Source organism: Oncorhynchus tshawytscha, linkage group LG14, assembly GCF_018296145.1.
Source record: "Oncorhynchus tshawytscha isolate Ot180627B linkage group LG14, Otsh_v2.0, whole genome shotgun sequence".
Classification (NCBI taxonomy): domain Eukaryota; kingdom Metazoa; phylum Chordata; class Actinopteri; order Salmoniformes; family Salmonidae; genus Oncorhynchus; species Oncorhynchus tshawytscha.
In genome coordinates, this window is record NC_056442.1 from 28,531,005 (window position 1) to 28,544,997 (window position 13,993).

At 40.3% G+C, this 13,993-nt stretch overlaps 2 protein-coding genes across 3 annotated transcripts; one reads left to right on the plus strand and one right to left on the minus strand.

The window, feature by feature from the left end:
• Positions 1–1,924: 1,924 nt before the first annotated feature.
• Positions 1,925–2,715, plus strand: timm8b (translocase of inner mitochondrial membrane 8 homolog B (yeast)). Its single transcript, XM_024444869.2, has 2 exons — positions 1,925–2,150; positions 2,387–2,715. Exons 1-2 carry the CDS (start codon positions 2,052–2,054, stop codon positions 2,555–2,557), a joined length of 270 nt encoding a protein of 89 aa, XP_024300637.1. The 5' UTR covers positions 1,925–2,051; the 3' UTR covers positions 2,558–2,715.
• A 1-nt stretch (position 2,716) lies between these two features.
• On the minus strand, positions 2,717–8,149 carry LOC112266925 (L-amino-acid oxidase). Of its 2 annotated transcripts, none has more exons than XM_024444868.2 (8): positions 7,437–8,149; positions 6,551–6,653; positions 5,277–5,491; positions 4,976–5,088; positions 4,563–4,764; positions 4,347–4,415; positions 4,088–4,224; positions 2,717–3,985 (listed from the first exon to the last, which is right to left on the minus strand). In XM_024444868.2, the coding sequence occupies exons 2-8, from the start codon at positions 6,579–6,581 to the stop codon at positions 3,223–3,225; spliced, it is 1,530 nt and encodes a 509-aa protein (XP_024300636.1). In that variant the 5' UTR covers positions 6,582–6,653; positions 7,437–8,149; the 3' UTR covers positions 2,717–3,222. The 2 variants fall into 2 exon arrangements, with proteins under 2 accessions (XP_024300636.1, XP_024300635.1); XM_024444867.2 differs by lacking the exon at positions 7,437–8,149 and adding an exon at positions 6,944–7,430.
• Positions 8,150–13,993: the final 5,844 nt, after the last annotated feature.

Consider the following 13,993-nt stretch of genomic DNA (forward strand, 5'->3'; position numbering starts at 1 on the left):
AAACGACAACAAAGCTAAATCCCTGCCTCTGTAAAAACCTTAGGGATGGGGCTAGAGATATTAACCACTCTCAAATTAATAGACAGAGCAAGGTTGCAAGGAGTGACCATCCATGATATCAAAGGTATAGTTCGAATTATGTTTTGAGGCTCTACAGTTTTTGATTACATTTACTTTGTTTACAAACATTGGAGTAAAACAAGATCATATTTTGGGTTCTGATGGGGTACAACAGTTGAACTAAGCTCAATAGGCATGTAGAAATTATATTATTTAAAAAAAATCTATGGATATACCACCGTACATCATTAATTTATAAATCCAAAAATGGATATAGCAACTGCAGATTACCCCTTTAATCTGAATAGATAGCAGTGATTATATTAAAGGGATGGTTCACCCAAATTACACAATGACATATTGGTTTCTTTACCATTGAAACAGTCTATGGATAAAGTACGACAGCAATCAATGCTTTGGTTTTGTTTACCTGGCCACTGTTTCAATAAAAAATAAAAGCATTTGTGGCACAAATCCAATGCAAGTCAATGGTACCTATTTTTGCATTTCCGTACTTCATATCAAAATCATCTATAAGTAACTTAATTGAGTTACACCAGAGGTTCCCAAACTTTTTATTATCCCGCAACACTTCAAACATTCAACCTCCAGCTGCGTACCCCCTCCAGCACCAGGGTCAGCGCACTCTCAAATGTTGTTTTTTTGCAATCATTGTAAGCCTGCCACACACACACACCATACAGAATCCATTTTGAGATACTTTAGGTTGGTGCGTGAAAATGCTGTGGTGTGAATACTTAAGTAAAATTTCTTTAAAGTACTACTTAAGTTGTTTTTTGGCATATCTGTATTTTACTATTTATATTTTAGAAAATGTTTACTTTTACTTCACTACATTCCTAAAGGAAATAATGTACTTTTTACTCCATACATTTTCCCTGACACCCAAAAAGTACTTAGCAGAACAGGAAAATGGTCCAATTCACGCACCTATCAAGAGAACATCCCTGGTCATCCCTGCTGCCTCCTAACTGGCGGACTAACTAAACACAAAAGCTTTCCTTAGATAAATAGAAAATACAATAGTGCCATCTGGTTTGCTGAATATAAGGAATTTTATACTTAAGTATATTTAAAACCAAATACTTTTAGACTTTTACTCAAGTAGTATTTTACTGGGTAACTTTCACTTTTACTTGAGTAATTTTCTATTAAGGTATCTTTACTTTTACTCAAGTAGTATTTTACTGGGTAACTTTCACTTTTACTTGAGTAATTTTCTATTAAGGTATCTTTACTTTTACTCAAGTATGACAATTGGGTACTTTTTCCACCACTGTGAAAATGCTAATATACTATAGGTACCATTGACTTGCATTGGATTTGTGCCTCAAATGCCATACCTTGTCCATATACTTGCTTACAGGGTAAGGAAACCAATATGTAATTTGGGAGAACTATCCCCTTAACATAATCTATCCATTAGATTGTTTTAAAGGTGTAATATGCAGAAACCACTCCATTTCCTAAAAAAATGGAATTGTTTGCCTCATTTCAGTTTGTGACAAAACAAGCAAGTATAGTGTAGAAGTATAGTATCATCTAAACTGTTGTGAAATATATTGTATTTTCAGCAATTTGAAACTGGTATACAAAAATAAAAGTAAAAGATGCCAAAACAAAACATTAGAAGGGGAAGCATAGAAATATCGCACAAAGAACAGATCTGCCGCTTCTTAGAATTGATTTCAACGAGAATGACAGATCTTTAACTCACAATTATATGTGAATTTGGTCAAGTCGCCTAAAAAGTTACATATCGTGGCTTTAAAAAAAATGGGTTGGCCTTACTTAAATAAAAGGCTGAACATTGAAATTATTGGAGAGTCATGACTCGTGTGTTAGTCAACTATCTTGGTAACGGAGCAAACTACAACAAATCACTGAGCAAAAAACGCACGAGCCTACAGAGGTCATTCTCCGCTCTACTGGTTGAATTAACCCGACTGTAACCAATCCCTGTTACTGCAATGGACGGCTTTGATTTAAATTCGTCAGAAAAGGCTGATGCTTCAGAGCTCCAAAGGATGATCGCAATTGAACAACAGAAAGCGCAGTTTCAGGCCCAGGTAGGTAGTTTAGCTACACACAGCAGCAGCTATGCTACGGAGTTAGCTAGCTAACGCTAGCTACATTAACTGTATTTTGAACTGTGTCCTGCATGTGTTATTTTATTACACCATCAAACGTGTTCTCAGAATGGACAAACCAAATTGCAAGTTGATTACGAAATCATATATTTCTGTTTTGAGACCTCCATACGGAAATTGACTTAACGTTAGCTGATTCATTGCTTCTTTTGAAGGTGCATAACTTCACAGATGTCTGCTGGGACAAGTGCATGGAGGGGAGCCCGAGTTCAAAACTGGATTCACGGACAGAGACTTGCCTCGTGAACTGTGTTGACCGCTTCATTGACACTACCTTGTCTATAACCAACCGGTTCACGCAGATGGTGCAGAAGGGTGCCCATTGATGGGAGCTAGACTATGGGAAATGGACTCTGTTTTTTATTTTGTAAAAGAACTGTGCATTATGTTTCCTTTATGTCTCAAACCCCTAACACCATTGCCTAATATGCTGACATGCCACAGTACAATTATTAAAGAGGTAGGCCTCAATTGGAATCACAAAGTTTTTGGTTGCAATACGGCTTTATTAAAATAACATTTTTAAAAAGTAGGCCCAAGAACTACACCTACACCATGCTGCTCATTACATCTATGTAACGTATGTGTGACATCATCATTTGACATAGTTTTCTTTCCTACAATACTTTAGTATGTGTAACAAAATTGCCATTTTAAAACAGTACACACAAAAATAATAAAGTTTAGAAAGGGGAAAAGGTATGAACAATGTGCCCTGAAGAGTACTTGTAAATAGGCCAGTAAACATGTTCAGTTCTGTTTCATTTCATCCACACTCATCTCATCATGTTGTGCCATTCATATTGAGTAAAGCAGAACACATGTATACTAGCGAATGCATCATCAGACAGTACTAAAAAACGTTACAAAATTGTATTGTTTTTGGTTTGGCCATTGAATTTCGTCATTTCGTTTGTCAACATTCAACCTTTAATCATGGCTTCTCAAGTTATTCAAAATACAATCGATGTCCCCAGGCCCCAGATGTCTATCATGCCAGGTTACTTATGTTCCTGGCTGCCCTTAGTGCAGATTTCATGGCAGTCTCGATCCAAGCGTGAGGTAGGGCCGTATGCTCCCCAGCAAAGTGGACTCTGCTCTCATTCCTGAACAGGTCCGAGGCGTAGTGCGTCTGCTGGTAAGGTGTGTAAATGGCAAAAGCCCCCAGGCTGAAGGGATCCAGCCCCCACTTCTTCACCAACCCTCCAGTGCAGAGAGGTCGTATAGCCTCCCCATGGATCTTTACCAGGTCATCCAGCACCAAGGCCTTCAGTTCATCCTCGCTGACCCCCTGGAACAGAGTGGAGTCATCGGAGCAGGTGTAGGATGCCAGGAGAGCCCCCCCAGCTGTGCCTGGGAAGCTGTGGCTAGGGTAGTAGATGAAACGAGAGGGGAGATCTGTGATGCTCTTCCCCCCTTTGATGCCCTCCTTTTCCCAGAATCTCTCACTGAAGCTGAGGACCACCTTGGTGGAGCTGGCGTAGTGCACGGACCGCAGGGCCTCCATCTTCTGGGGTGACAGCGGGGGTTGGAAATCCATGAAGAGGGTAGCCTTCGCTGTAGCTGTCACCAGGGCATAGTCTACTGTAAGGTTGGTCAGGGAGGATGGATTGCGCCAGTCCTGGTAGGATACGGTTACGTTGCTGCTGGTTTGACTGATGAGTCGGACCTTGGAGTTGAGAAGAATGGTACTGTTGAGGGCCTGGTAAAATGCCCTTGGTAAATGGTCAAACCCATCAGTGATCTCGTAATAGCTGAAAAACAGAACATTCCACTACTTTAATACACTACTTAAAAAACACTAGATGTAGGGCAGGGTGTCTAATTTGGTTATATGTGCCTAATGCTGTTCTTACACAGTGTTGTCGTTAATATCTGACTGAATATACAGCATCTCAGTAAGTGATGCGTAGAAGAGGCTGTTCTCATTCAGGATATCTCCAATCATGCGCATGGCACCACGACTCAGGTTCCCCTCCTTCACTAGATACTCCTATCAGAAATCAACACTTATTAAAATAGCTGAATAAGGCAAAGTGCATACCAATTTAGCCTATAACAATAATCCTGCATCTTGTCTGATGGTTACCTATAAGCAACCAAGTGTTTTCTTACCTTGACTGAGTACGAGTCGTATTTTCTCAACATGGCCTCGCAGCCAGCTGTCTTGATATCATCCCTTATCTACAACAAATAATTTGTAAAACGTATTTGTTATAACTGTGTTATGTGACACACTGTACCTGTATATAAAATAACATTTAACATTACACAGTGTTCCACCACAGGAGTCTAATGCTGTGTTTGGAGCCCCCTTCTCTTTGCACACACCTTCCACAGGGCCAAGTCGAAGAGCTGACCAGCCGATTTTCCCCTTTCCTTGTCAGTCAAGGGATAGTTCAGCACGTCTGGGTTCTCTTTAACCGTATATGTTTTCTGTAGCAACCCGTTCACATGGTAATATGTGTTGATGTCATCCTGGATAAATGGATTCAGTCCAAGGCCCATTTTTAATGCAAATGATAAAAGAATTCTGTTGAATGAAAAATGCCATAGTTAACTTTGTTTTGATGGTTAAAGTAAACACCTGCTATCATTCTTATGCAAATCTATAGGACATGCACCTGTATCCGATCATGATTCATTTGAGAGGATGCTTGACCTCTTTTCAACAATAACATATGAAGAGAGGGGATAAGAGATCGCTACCTATTTCATGTGGTAGGACAAAAGGCCTAACTCACTTGTGAAAGCTAGGGATCCTCATAGCACCCAGTTCTGCATACCATCCCTCTCTTCTATTTCTGTAGGTCTCCACCCGTCCTCCAATTCGACCACTTGCCTCTATTAAAGTCACCTTGTCCCCCCAAAAATATATCAGTTTCCCCCTTTTACACTGTAGGCTTATTATTAGTCATAACCAGATAATTACAATACTGACACTAAATTCATTTCTGAGTATGTCAATCATACGTAAATTAGCATATGTCAATGTTATTCATTGTGTTGACATTGATACAGTAAATGTTATGAAATATACTGTACCTTGTGCCCTGCGTCCTCCAGAAACTTTGCTGCAGTCAGTCCAGCAATACCACCACCGACGATGGCAATACGATGAGGTGTCTTTGTGAAGGGAAGACCTCTGTTCACAAGTTCATGGAGTTCGGCATAGTCTGAATCTTGCAGGCAGTCAAAAAGAGGATCTTCAATGTATCCATTGACACTGAAAACTATGACCACAACTATAGCGACAGGAACTGGAAAATAAATAAATAAGTAATTGTTTAATAGGCCTACAGGCTTCAAATATAAGAAACATGTAAAAATGTATTTTTAAAAAGGGCTACAGAGGGATATATGTTTTTAAAGTATATACAATATACATGAATGGCATGCAGTCTGTGGGGCTATTCTTGTTTTCACCCCAAAATCACAAAACTAGATTTAGAATGACTTTTAGAATGTTCCTGAACAACATCCCCTTTTCTACTTCCCAATAAGTTGTTGGAATTCAACAAAAAGTTTTTCCAAAAGTAATGTATTGTATTTGGAATTCCCCATAAGCAGTGGTGTAAAGTACTTAAGTTAAAAGACTTTCAAGTACTACTTAAGTCGTTTTTTTGATATCTGTACTATACTTTTACTATTTATATTTTTTGACAACTTTTACTTTTACTCCACTACATTCCTAAAGAAAATAATGTACTTTCTACTCCATACATTTTCCCTGACACCCAAAAGTACTCATTACATCTTGAATGCTTAGCAGGACAGGAAAATTGTCCAATTCACGCAAAATCTCTGGTCATCCCCACTGCATCTGATCTGGCGTGACTCACTAAACACAAATGCTTTGTTTGTAAATTATGTCTGAGTGAGAGTGTGCCCCTGGCTATCCGTGCATTAAAAAATAAAATAAAAAAATCGTGCCGTCTGGTTTGATTAACATAAGTTATTTGAAATGATTTTTACTTTTACTTTTAATAATTAAGTATATTTAAAACCAAATACTTTCAGACTTTTACTCAAGTAGTATTTTACTGGGTGACTTTCACTTTTATTTTAGTCCTTTTCTATTAAGGTGTATTTACTTTTACTCAAGTATGACAATTGAGCACTTTTTCCACCACTGTCCATAAGGTGAAGCACTACTTGTTGTTCTGACAGTAGTCCCAATGTATTTCTGGACTCCCTGACACAATGAATTTTTACAAATTCTTCAAATAAACAAAAATATAGGCTATAAACTTTGATCACAAGTCAATTTGTCATTATAACTAAGCTAAAGTCAGATGAATAAAAAGGAAAATACTTACAATATTTGCACAACGCCACATAGGGTATCATCTTGACTCCTAAGCCCAGAGTCCTTGCCTTCCCTTTTCTAGTGATGCTGACGCCCACCGGAGAAATAGAAACCTAAAGCGAAACGTGGAGGCGAGTACTGTAGCCTAGATAATGTGATTGACTTTGTTTTACTAAATTAAATTAATATTATGAATGTTATATAACATTGAAAGTCCCCCCTCCCAAAACCCAGCAAAATCTAGTTACACATTTGTTTTCGTTGGGAATTAAATTAAGAACATTAATTTGCGAATCATGCATAACAACTTACATTTAAACACCTATTCATGTATGTATAACTCATTAGACCTACACCCTTAAACTGAGATACAGGTAGGCTACCTTCATGGGAAACTACTCACCTTCATCAATTGTAACTTCTCAAAAGCAATATGCATGAATGAAACAAATATCTCTGAGCTATGTAGCTTAGCTATTTTCCTTCGCCTAAATCTTTTCTAGGATTCTTACAAGTTGGCGTCTTACCATGAATGACTAGACTGGAAATCACACATGGTATGTGTGAAATTGCACCCAACGTATTTTAATGAGGGAGCTATTTGGGCTTCTGAGGTCGGAAAGGAATATTTTCCCACACCGGCTCGAGATTCAACCACACTGAACAAATTAGATTAGTGAGGTTTACTATTCACCAGCATACCTCATTTCCCCCTTCCCACCAACATAATATATGTTTTATAGTGCATTTTAGTGTCTCCTGAAGTCCACCTTGCCTTACCTAACCTGAGATAGAGAAATTATATTTTAAGATTAGAAGATAAGATTCTATAGTGAGTTATTTAATTGGATACATACATTGAAGGTTAGGTTAAATAAATCGGAACGTCTACTCACCTTACTGTGATGTCAATTGGATAAGCCTGTCTTCTTTTATAGTGCAGGAAGAGTGCAATCGAAAGCAAACGCGAACGTTTCAAAAGGGTTGCATCATTTGAATTCCTTTATTTACGTAAATTGAGAATTGGATACATATCAAGAAGGACTTGATAAGCCTTTTAAATGATGTGATGTAAACAGTCAGCAACACATTAACTGTGATAATGCAATGAATGTGCTCCACAATGCACCTTTCACCATGCATAATATCTTGATTGCTATGTTTTTTTTTATATTACTCTTTATAACAAAAATGGTCATGATGAACAGAAAAAAAAACAAGATGAAAATATATCTCCCCAAATGTTTTGCACTCCCTTGACTCCATTATGTGCGTCCCAATGGCACCCTATTCCCCACATTGCCCTATGAGTCCTGGTCAAAAGTAGTGTACTGCAAAGGGAAAAGGGTGTCATTTGGGATGCACATAAACTTTGCCATTCACTTGGATTTTATTCTATTGGGTGTTGTAGACAGATTGGCATTTGAGCCTGTTTAAAGCTAGAATCCTTAATTGAAACAATAACAAAGTGGACACACTGCCTCTGTGTTAGTAAAAGCTGAGCAATGGGTCTGGAGAACTATAACCACTCTCAAACGTATTAATATCACTTATTGGTTAATTGCACACAAGGTTCTACTGAAATTTGTCTTCTGCTTTTAACCCAACCCCTCCGAAAGACACACATACAGGTTTTGGAGAGGTGCGGGGGGCTGCTTTAGTAGGCACCGGGGAGCTGTTATTGCCTTGCTCAAGGGCACAACGGCAGGCAATGGCATCTAAGATTTGATACCAGCAACCCTCCAGTTGTCAGTTCACTTCCCATCAGTATGGATACATGGACTGACCATTATGCATTATGTGAAAATTATCATTTTAACTATGTTTTGAGGCTATACAGGGTTTGTTTAATTTGACATAGTTTACAAACATTTCAGTAAAACAAGCTTATATTTGGGGTTCTGATTGGGTACGAGAATTGAACTAAGCGCACAAGGAATTTAGGTTTTATTTTGAGATTATATTCTTCCAGAATCATATAATATTATGATGTAGGCTTTAAGGATTCTAGCTTTAAGCCTTTCCCACGCTACATTGTGCCACATTGCTGTTCTTTGTGGCATCTTTTTTAAGGTCATCTGAGCAGCCGATGAACCTCTAGAGTAGTTTATTTCAACAGCGGAAGTAGAGCCACATGAGTCATATCAAATGTATTCTTCGCAAACACAGTTTACAGCAGGTATAAAAGGTGCAGCAAAATTATTATGTGCTAGTTCCCTCAACAGTGCAGTACGTACATTTATCAATAATCAATAATAACAATGAAAATAGTCAAGTCAAAAATAAGATGTATGACGGTGGCAGTGAGTATATAGTATATATTAGAACAGCAGCATTGACTGTGTGACTGTGTGTGTGTGTGTGTGTGTGTGTGTGTGTGTGTGTGTGTGTGTGTGTGTGTGTGTGTGTGTGTGTGTGTGTGTGTGTGTGTGTGTGTGTGTGTGTAAATTTGTGTGTAGTCAGTGAAAACTTTTTCTAAGATGCATATATACTCTTAGAAAAAAATGAGCTCTCTAGAACCTAAAGGGTTGTCCCCATAACCCTATGAAGAACCTTTTTAGTTCCAGGTTAACCATTTGGGGTTCAATGTAGAATCCCTTTCCACATAGGATTCTACATGGAACCCAGAAGGGTTTCAGCAAAAGCTGAAAAACCCTTTGGAACCCTTTTTTCTAGGAGTGCAGTCTCTAAGGTGCAGGTCTGTGCAGGGAGACAGCTAGGTTTTGCTTTTCAGCAGTCTGATGGCCTGGTGGCTGAAGCTGTCACGGAGCCTTTTGGTCAAAAACCTGATATTCCAATACCGCTTGCCAGATGGTAACAGAGTGAAAAATATGTGGCTTGGGTGACTGGATTCCTTGACGATCTTTCATGCCTTCCTCAGACACTGCCTGGTGTAGATGTTCTAGAGGGCAGGGAGTTCACCCCCAGTAATCTATTGGGTCGTCCGCACAACCCTCATTAGGGCCTTCTGGTTGAGGGCGGATTAGTTTCCGTACCAGGTGATGATGCAGCCTGTGAAAATGCTCTTGATTGTGCAGCTTTAGAACTTGTTTAGGGTCCGAGGGCCAAATTTCTTCAGGTGCCTGCTGCATCTTCTTCACCACGTGGTGTGATTGGACCATGTCATGTTCTCTGTGAAGTGCACGCCGAGGAACTTTAAGCTTTTGACTTTCTCCACTGCAGCCCAGTCGATGTCAATAGGGGGTTGCTCTTCCCCATGTTTCCTGTAGTCCACTATCAGCTCCTTGGTTTTGCAGACGTTGAGGGGGAGGCTGTTTTCCTGGCACCACTGTGCCATGGCTGTAACCTCCTCCCTGTAGGCTGTCTCGTCCCCGTTGACGATCAGCCCAACCCCGTCTTGTTGTCGGCAAACATATTGATGGTGTTGGAGTCATGTGTGGCCACGCAGTCATGGGTGTACAGAAAGTACAGTAGGGGGCTGAGCACACACCCTTGGGGGGGGCATGTTGAAGGTCAGCATGAGGGAGGTGTTGTAGCCTACCCTCACCATCTGGGGTCTGCCTGTCAGGAAGTCCAGGATCTAGTTACAGAGCGAGGTACTCAAACCAAGGGCCTTGGGCTTAGTGTCAAGATTGGAGGGGACTATGGTGTTGAATGCTGAGCTGTAGTCGATGAGCAGCCTTATCACATAGGTGTTCCTCTAGCCCAGGTGGGGTAGAGCAATGTGTGGTGTGCAGCGGCAATACTATAACACTAGTTGTAGCACACTAGACTATTACAACACTGCAAAAGGTATAGACTATGATCCGATTCATCAGATTTGGTAGTACAGTGGCTCCATGCTTCTTGTGCCTATGAGGTATACAGTACCAGTTAAAAGTTTGGACACACCTACTCATTCAAAGGTTTTTATTGATTTTTACTATTTTCTACATTGTAGAATAATAGTGAAGACATCACAACTATGAAATAACACATATGGAATCATGTAGTAACCAAAAAAGTGTTAAACAAATCAAAATATATTGTATATTCTTCAAAGTAGCCACCCATTGCCTTGATGGCAGCTTTGCACACTCTTGGAATTATCTCAACTAGCTTCAAGAGGAATGCTTTATCAACTGTCTTGAAGGAGTTCCCACATATGCTGAGCACTTGTTGGCTGCTTTTCCTTCACTCTGCGGTCCAACTCATCCCAAACCATCTCAATTGGGTTGAGGTCGGGTGATTGTGCAGGTTAGGTCATCTGATGCAGCACTCCATCACTTTCCTTGATCACTAACTACTCTAGATCCACAATGAGATAGGGTACAGGCCAGGCATCAGGCTGTTAGCACAGTCAGTGTGTAGTCAGCTCAGCTATCCCCATTGAGACCATGTCTGTGCCTTGATCTAGGTTGGGCAAAACTAAACATGGCAGTGTTTGCTCGAGCAATCTCACTGGAATTAAGACCTCCTCCATCATTGACTCAGTGGGGGTTTTTGTCCAACATGTCTCCAGACCTACTCACTGCCACCGTCATACTCTGGACCTAGTTTTGACCGGTGGAATAAATATTGTGGATCTTAATGTTTTTCCTCATAATCCTGGACTATCGGACCACCATTTTATTACGTTTGCAATCGCAACAAATAATCTGCTCAGACCCCTATCAAGGATCATCAAAAGCCGTGTTATAAATTCTCGGACAACCCAAAGATTCCTAGATGTCCTTCCAGAGTCCCAAGGATGTCAGGGGACAAAAATTGGATAACTGAGGAACTAAATTTAACCTTGCATAATACCTTAGATGCAGTCGCACTACTAAAAACCAAAAACATTTGTCATAAGAAACTAGCTCCCTGGTATACAGAAAATACCTGAATACCTGAAGCAAGATTCCAGAAAATTGGAACTGAAATGTCGCTACACCTAACTGGAAGTACCGTGCAATATCGAAGAGCCCTCACTGCTGCTCGATCATCCTATTTTTCCAACTTAATTGAGGAGAATAAGAACGATCCAACATTTATTTTTGATACTGTCGCAAAGCTAAGAGAGCATTCTCCAAGAGAGGATGGCTTTCACTTCAGCAGTGATAAATTCATGAACTTCTTTGACAAAAATATCATGATCATTAGAAAGCAAATTACGGACTCCTCTTTAAATCTGCGTATTTCTCCAAAGCTCAGTTGTCCTGAGCATGCACAACTCTGCCAGGACCTAGGATCAAGGGAGACACTCAAGTTTTTTAATACTATATCTCTTGACACATTGATGAAAATAATCATGGCCTCTAAACCTTCAAGCTGCATTCCAACTAAACTAAACTACTGAATTATTCCAACTAAACTACTGAAAGAGCTGCTTCCTGTGCTTGGCCTTCCTATGTTGAACATAATTAATGCATCGCTATCCACCGGATGTGTATCAAACTCACTAAAAGTGTGAATAATAAAGCCTCTCTTGACAAAGCCAAACCTTGACCCAGAAAATATAAAAAACTATTTGCCTATATCGAATCTCCCATTCCTCTCAATTGTTTTGGGAAAAAAGCTGTTGCATAGCAACTCATTGCCTTCCTGAAGACAAACAATGTATATAAAACGATTCAGTCTGGTTTTAGACCTCATCATAGCACTGAGATTGCACTCGTGGAGGTGGTAAATGACCTTTTAATGGCGTCAGACCAAGGCTCTGCATCTGTCCTTGTGCTCCTAGACCTTAGTGCTGCTTTTGATACCATCGATCACCACATTCTTTTGGAGAGATTGGAAACCCAAATTCGTCTACACAGACAAGTTCTGGCCTAGTTTAGATCTTATCTGTCGGAAAGGTATCAGCTTGTCTCTGTGGATGGTTTGTCCTACACGTACGCTACGGTCACAAGACGCAGGCATCTTTATTGTTCCTAGAATTTCCTCTCTCTCTCTCTCTCTCTCTCTCTCTCTCTCTCTACCGCACCTGCTGTCTCTAACACTGAATGATCGGCTATGAAAAGCCAACTGACATTTACTCCTGAGATGCTGACCTGTTGCACCCTCTACAATCACTGTGATTATTATTATTTGACCCTGCTGGTCATCTATGAACGTTTGAACTTCTTGGCCATGTACTGTTATAATCTCCACCCGGCACAGCCAGAAGAGGACTAGCCACCCCTCAGAGCCTGGTTCCTCTCTCGGTTTCTCCCTAGGTTCCTGCCTTTCTAGGGAGTTTTTTCTAGCCACTGTGTTTCTCTACATCAGCATTGCTTGCTGTTTGGGGTTTAAGGCTGAGTCACGAACGTTGTTGTAAAAATCGGACCAAAATGCAGCGTGGTTTGGGTTCATCATCTTTATTACGTGAACCGGCAATGCACGAACGTGAAGCTATGCAGTGCTCAAGGCAACTATACACAAACAAGATCCCACAACAAACAGGTGGGAAAAGGCTGCCTAAGTATGATCCCCAATCAGAGACAACGATAGACAGCTGCCTCTGATTGGGAACCATACCAGGCCAACCTAGAAATAAAGAAACTAGAATGCCCACCCTAGTCACACCCCGACCTAACCAAAATAGAGAATAAAGGATCTCTAAGGTCAGGGCATGACACCTGGTTTCTGCATAGCACTTTGTGACATCGGCTGATGTAAAAAGGCCTTTATAAATACATTTGATTGATTGACATATCCTGGAAGTGTGTTTTGGGTCATTGTCCAAATGACAAATGATAGTCCCACTAAGCGCAAACCAGATGGGATGGCGTATCGCTGCAGAATGCTGTGGTAGCCATGCTGATTAAGAGTACCTTGAATTCTAAATAAATCACTGACAGTGTCACCAGCAAAGCGACCCCACACCATCACACCTCCTCCTCCATGCTTCACGGTGGCAACCACACATGCGGAGATCATCCGTTCACCTACTGTGCATCTTACAAATACACAGAGGTTGAAAACCTAATCTCAGACCAAAGGACAGATTTCCACCGGTCTAATGTCCATTGCTCATGTTTCTTGGCCTAAGCAAGTCTCTTCTTATTATTGGTGTCCTTTAGTAGTGGTTCCTTTGCAGCAATTCGACCATGAAGGCCTGATTCACACAGTCTCCTCTGAACAATTGATGTTGAGATGTGTCTGTTACTCAGTGAAGCATTTATTTGGCCTGCAATATGAGGTGCAGTTAATTCTAATGAATTTATCCTCTGCAGCAGAGGTAAATCTGGGTCTTCCTGTGGTGATAGCCAGTTTCATCATAGTGCTTGATGAAACTTGCAAAGTTCTTGAAATGTTCCGTATTGACTGACCTTCATCTCTTAAAGTAATGATGGACTGTTGTTTTGCTTTTCTATTTTAAACGGTTCTTGCCATAATATGATCTTGGTATTTTACCAAATAGGACTATCTTCTTTATACTACCCCTACCTTGTCACAACACAACTGATTGGCTCAAACAGATGGCTTCATTTAAACATTTTTAAAGGACCTCATTGTTGTGGGTAGCTGAAAGTTACACAACAATATTGCT

Bases quoted from the DNA above. Each gene is read 5' to 3' on its own strand.
- timm8b (XM_024444869.2), top strand. From the start codon at position 2,052: ATGGACGGCTTTGATTTAAATTCGTCAGAAAAGGCTGATGCTTCAGAG. The intron at 2,151-2,386 runs GTAGGTAGTTTA...CTTCTTTTGAAG, and splicing joins AAGCGCAGTTTCAGGCCCAG to GTGCATAACTTCACAGATGT.
- LOC112266925 (XM_024444867.2), bottom strand. From the start codon at position 6,979: ATGCATATTGCTTTTGAGAAGTTACAATTGATGAAG. The intron at 5,492-6,550 runs GTAAGTATTTTC...TTTATTTTCCAG, and splicing joins TGTGGCGTTGTGCAAATATT to TTCCTGTCGCTATAGTTGTG. The intron at 4,225-4,346 runs GTAAGAAAACAC...GATTTCTGATAG, and splicing joins ACGACTCGTACTCAGTCAAG to GAGTATCTAGTGAAGGAGGG.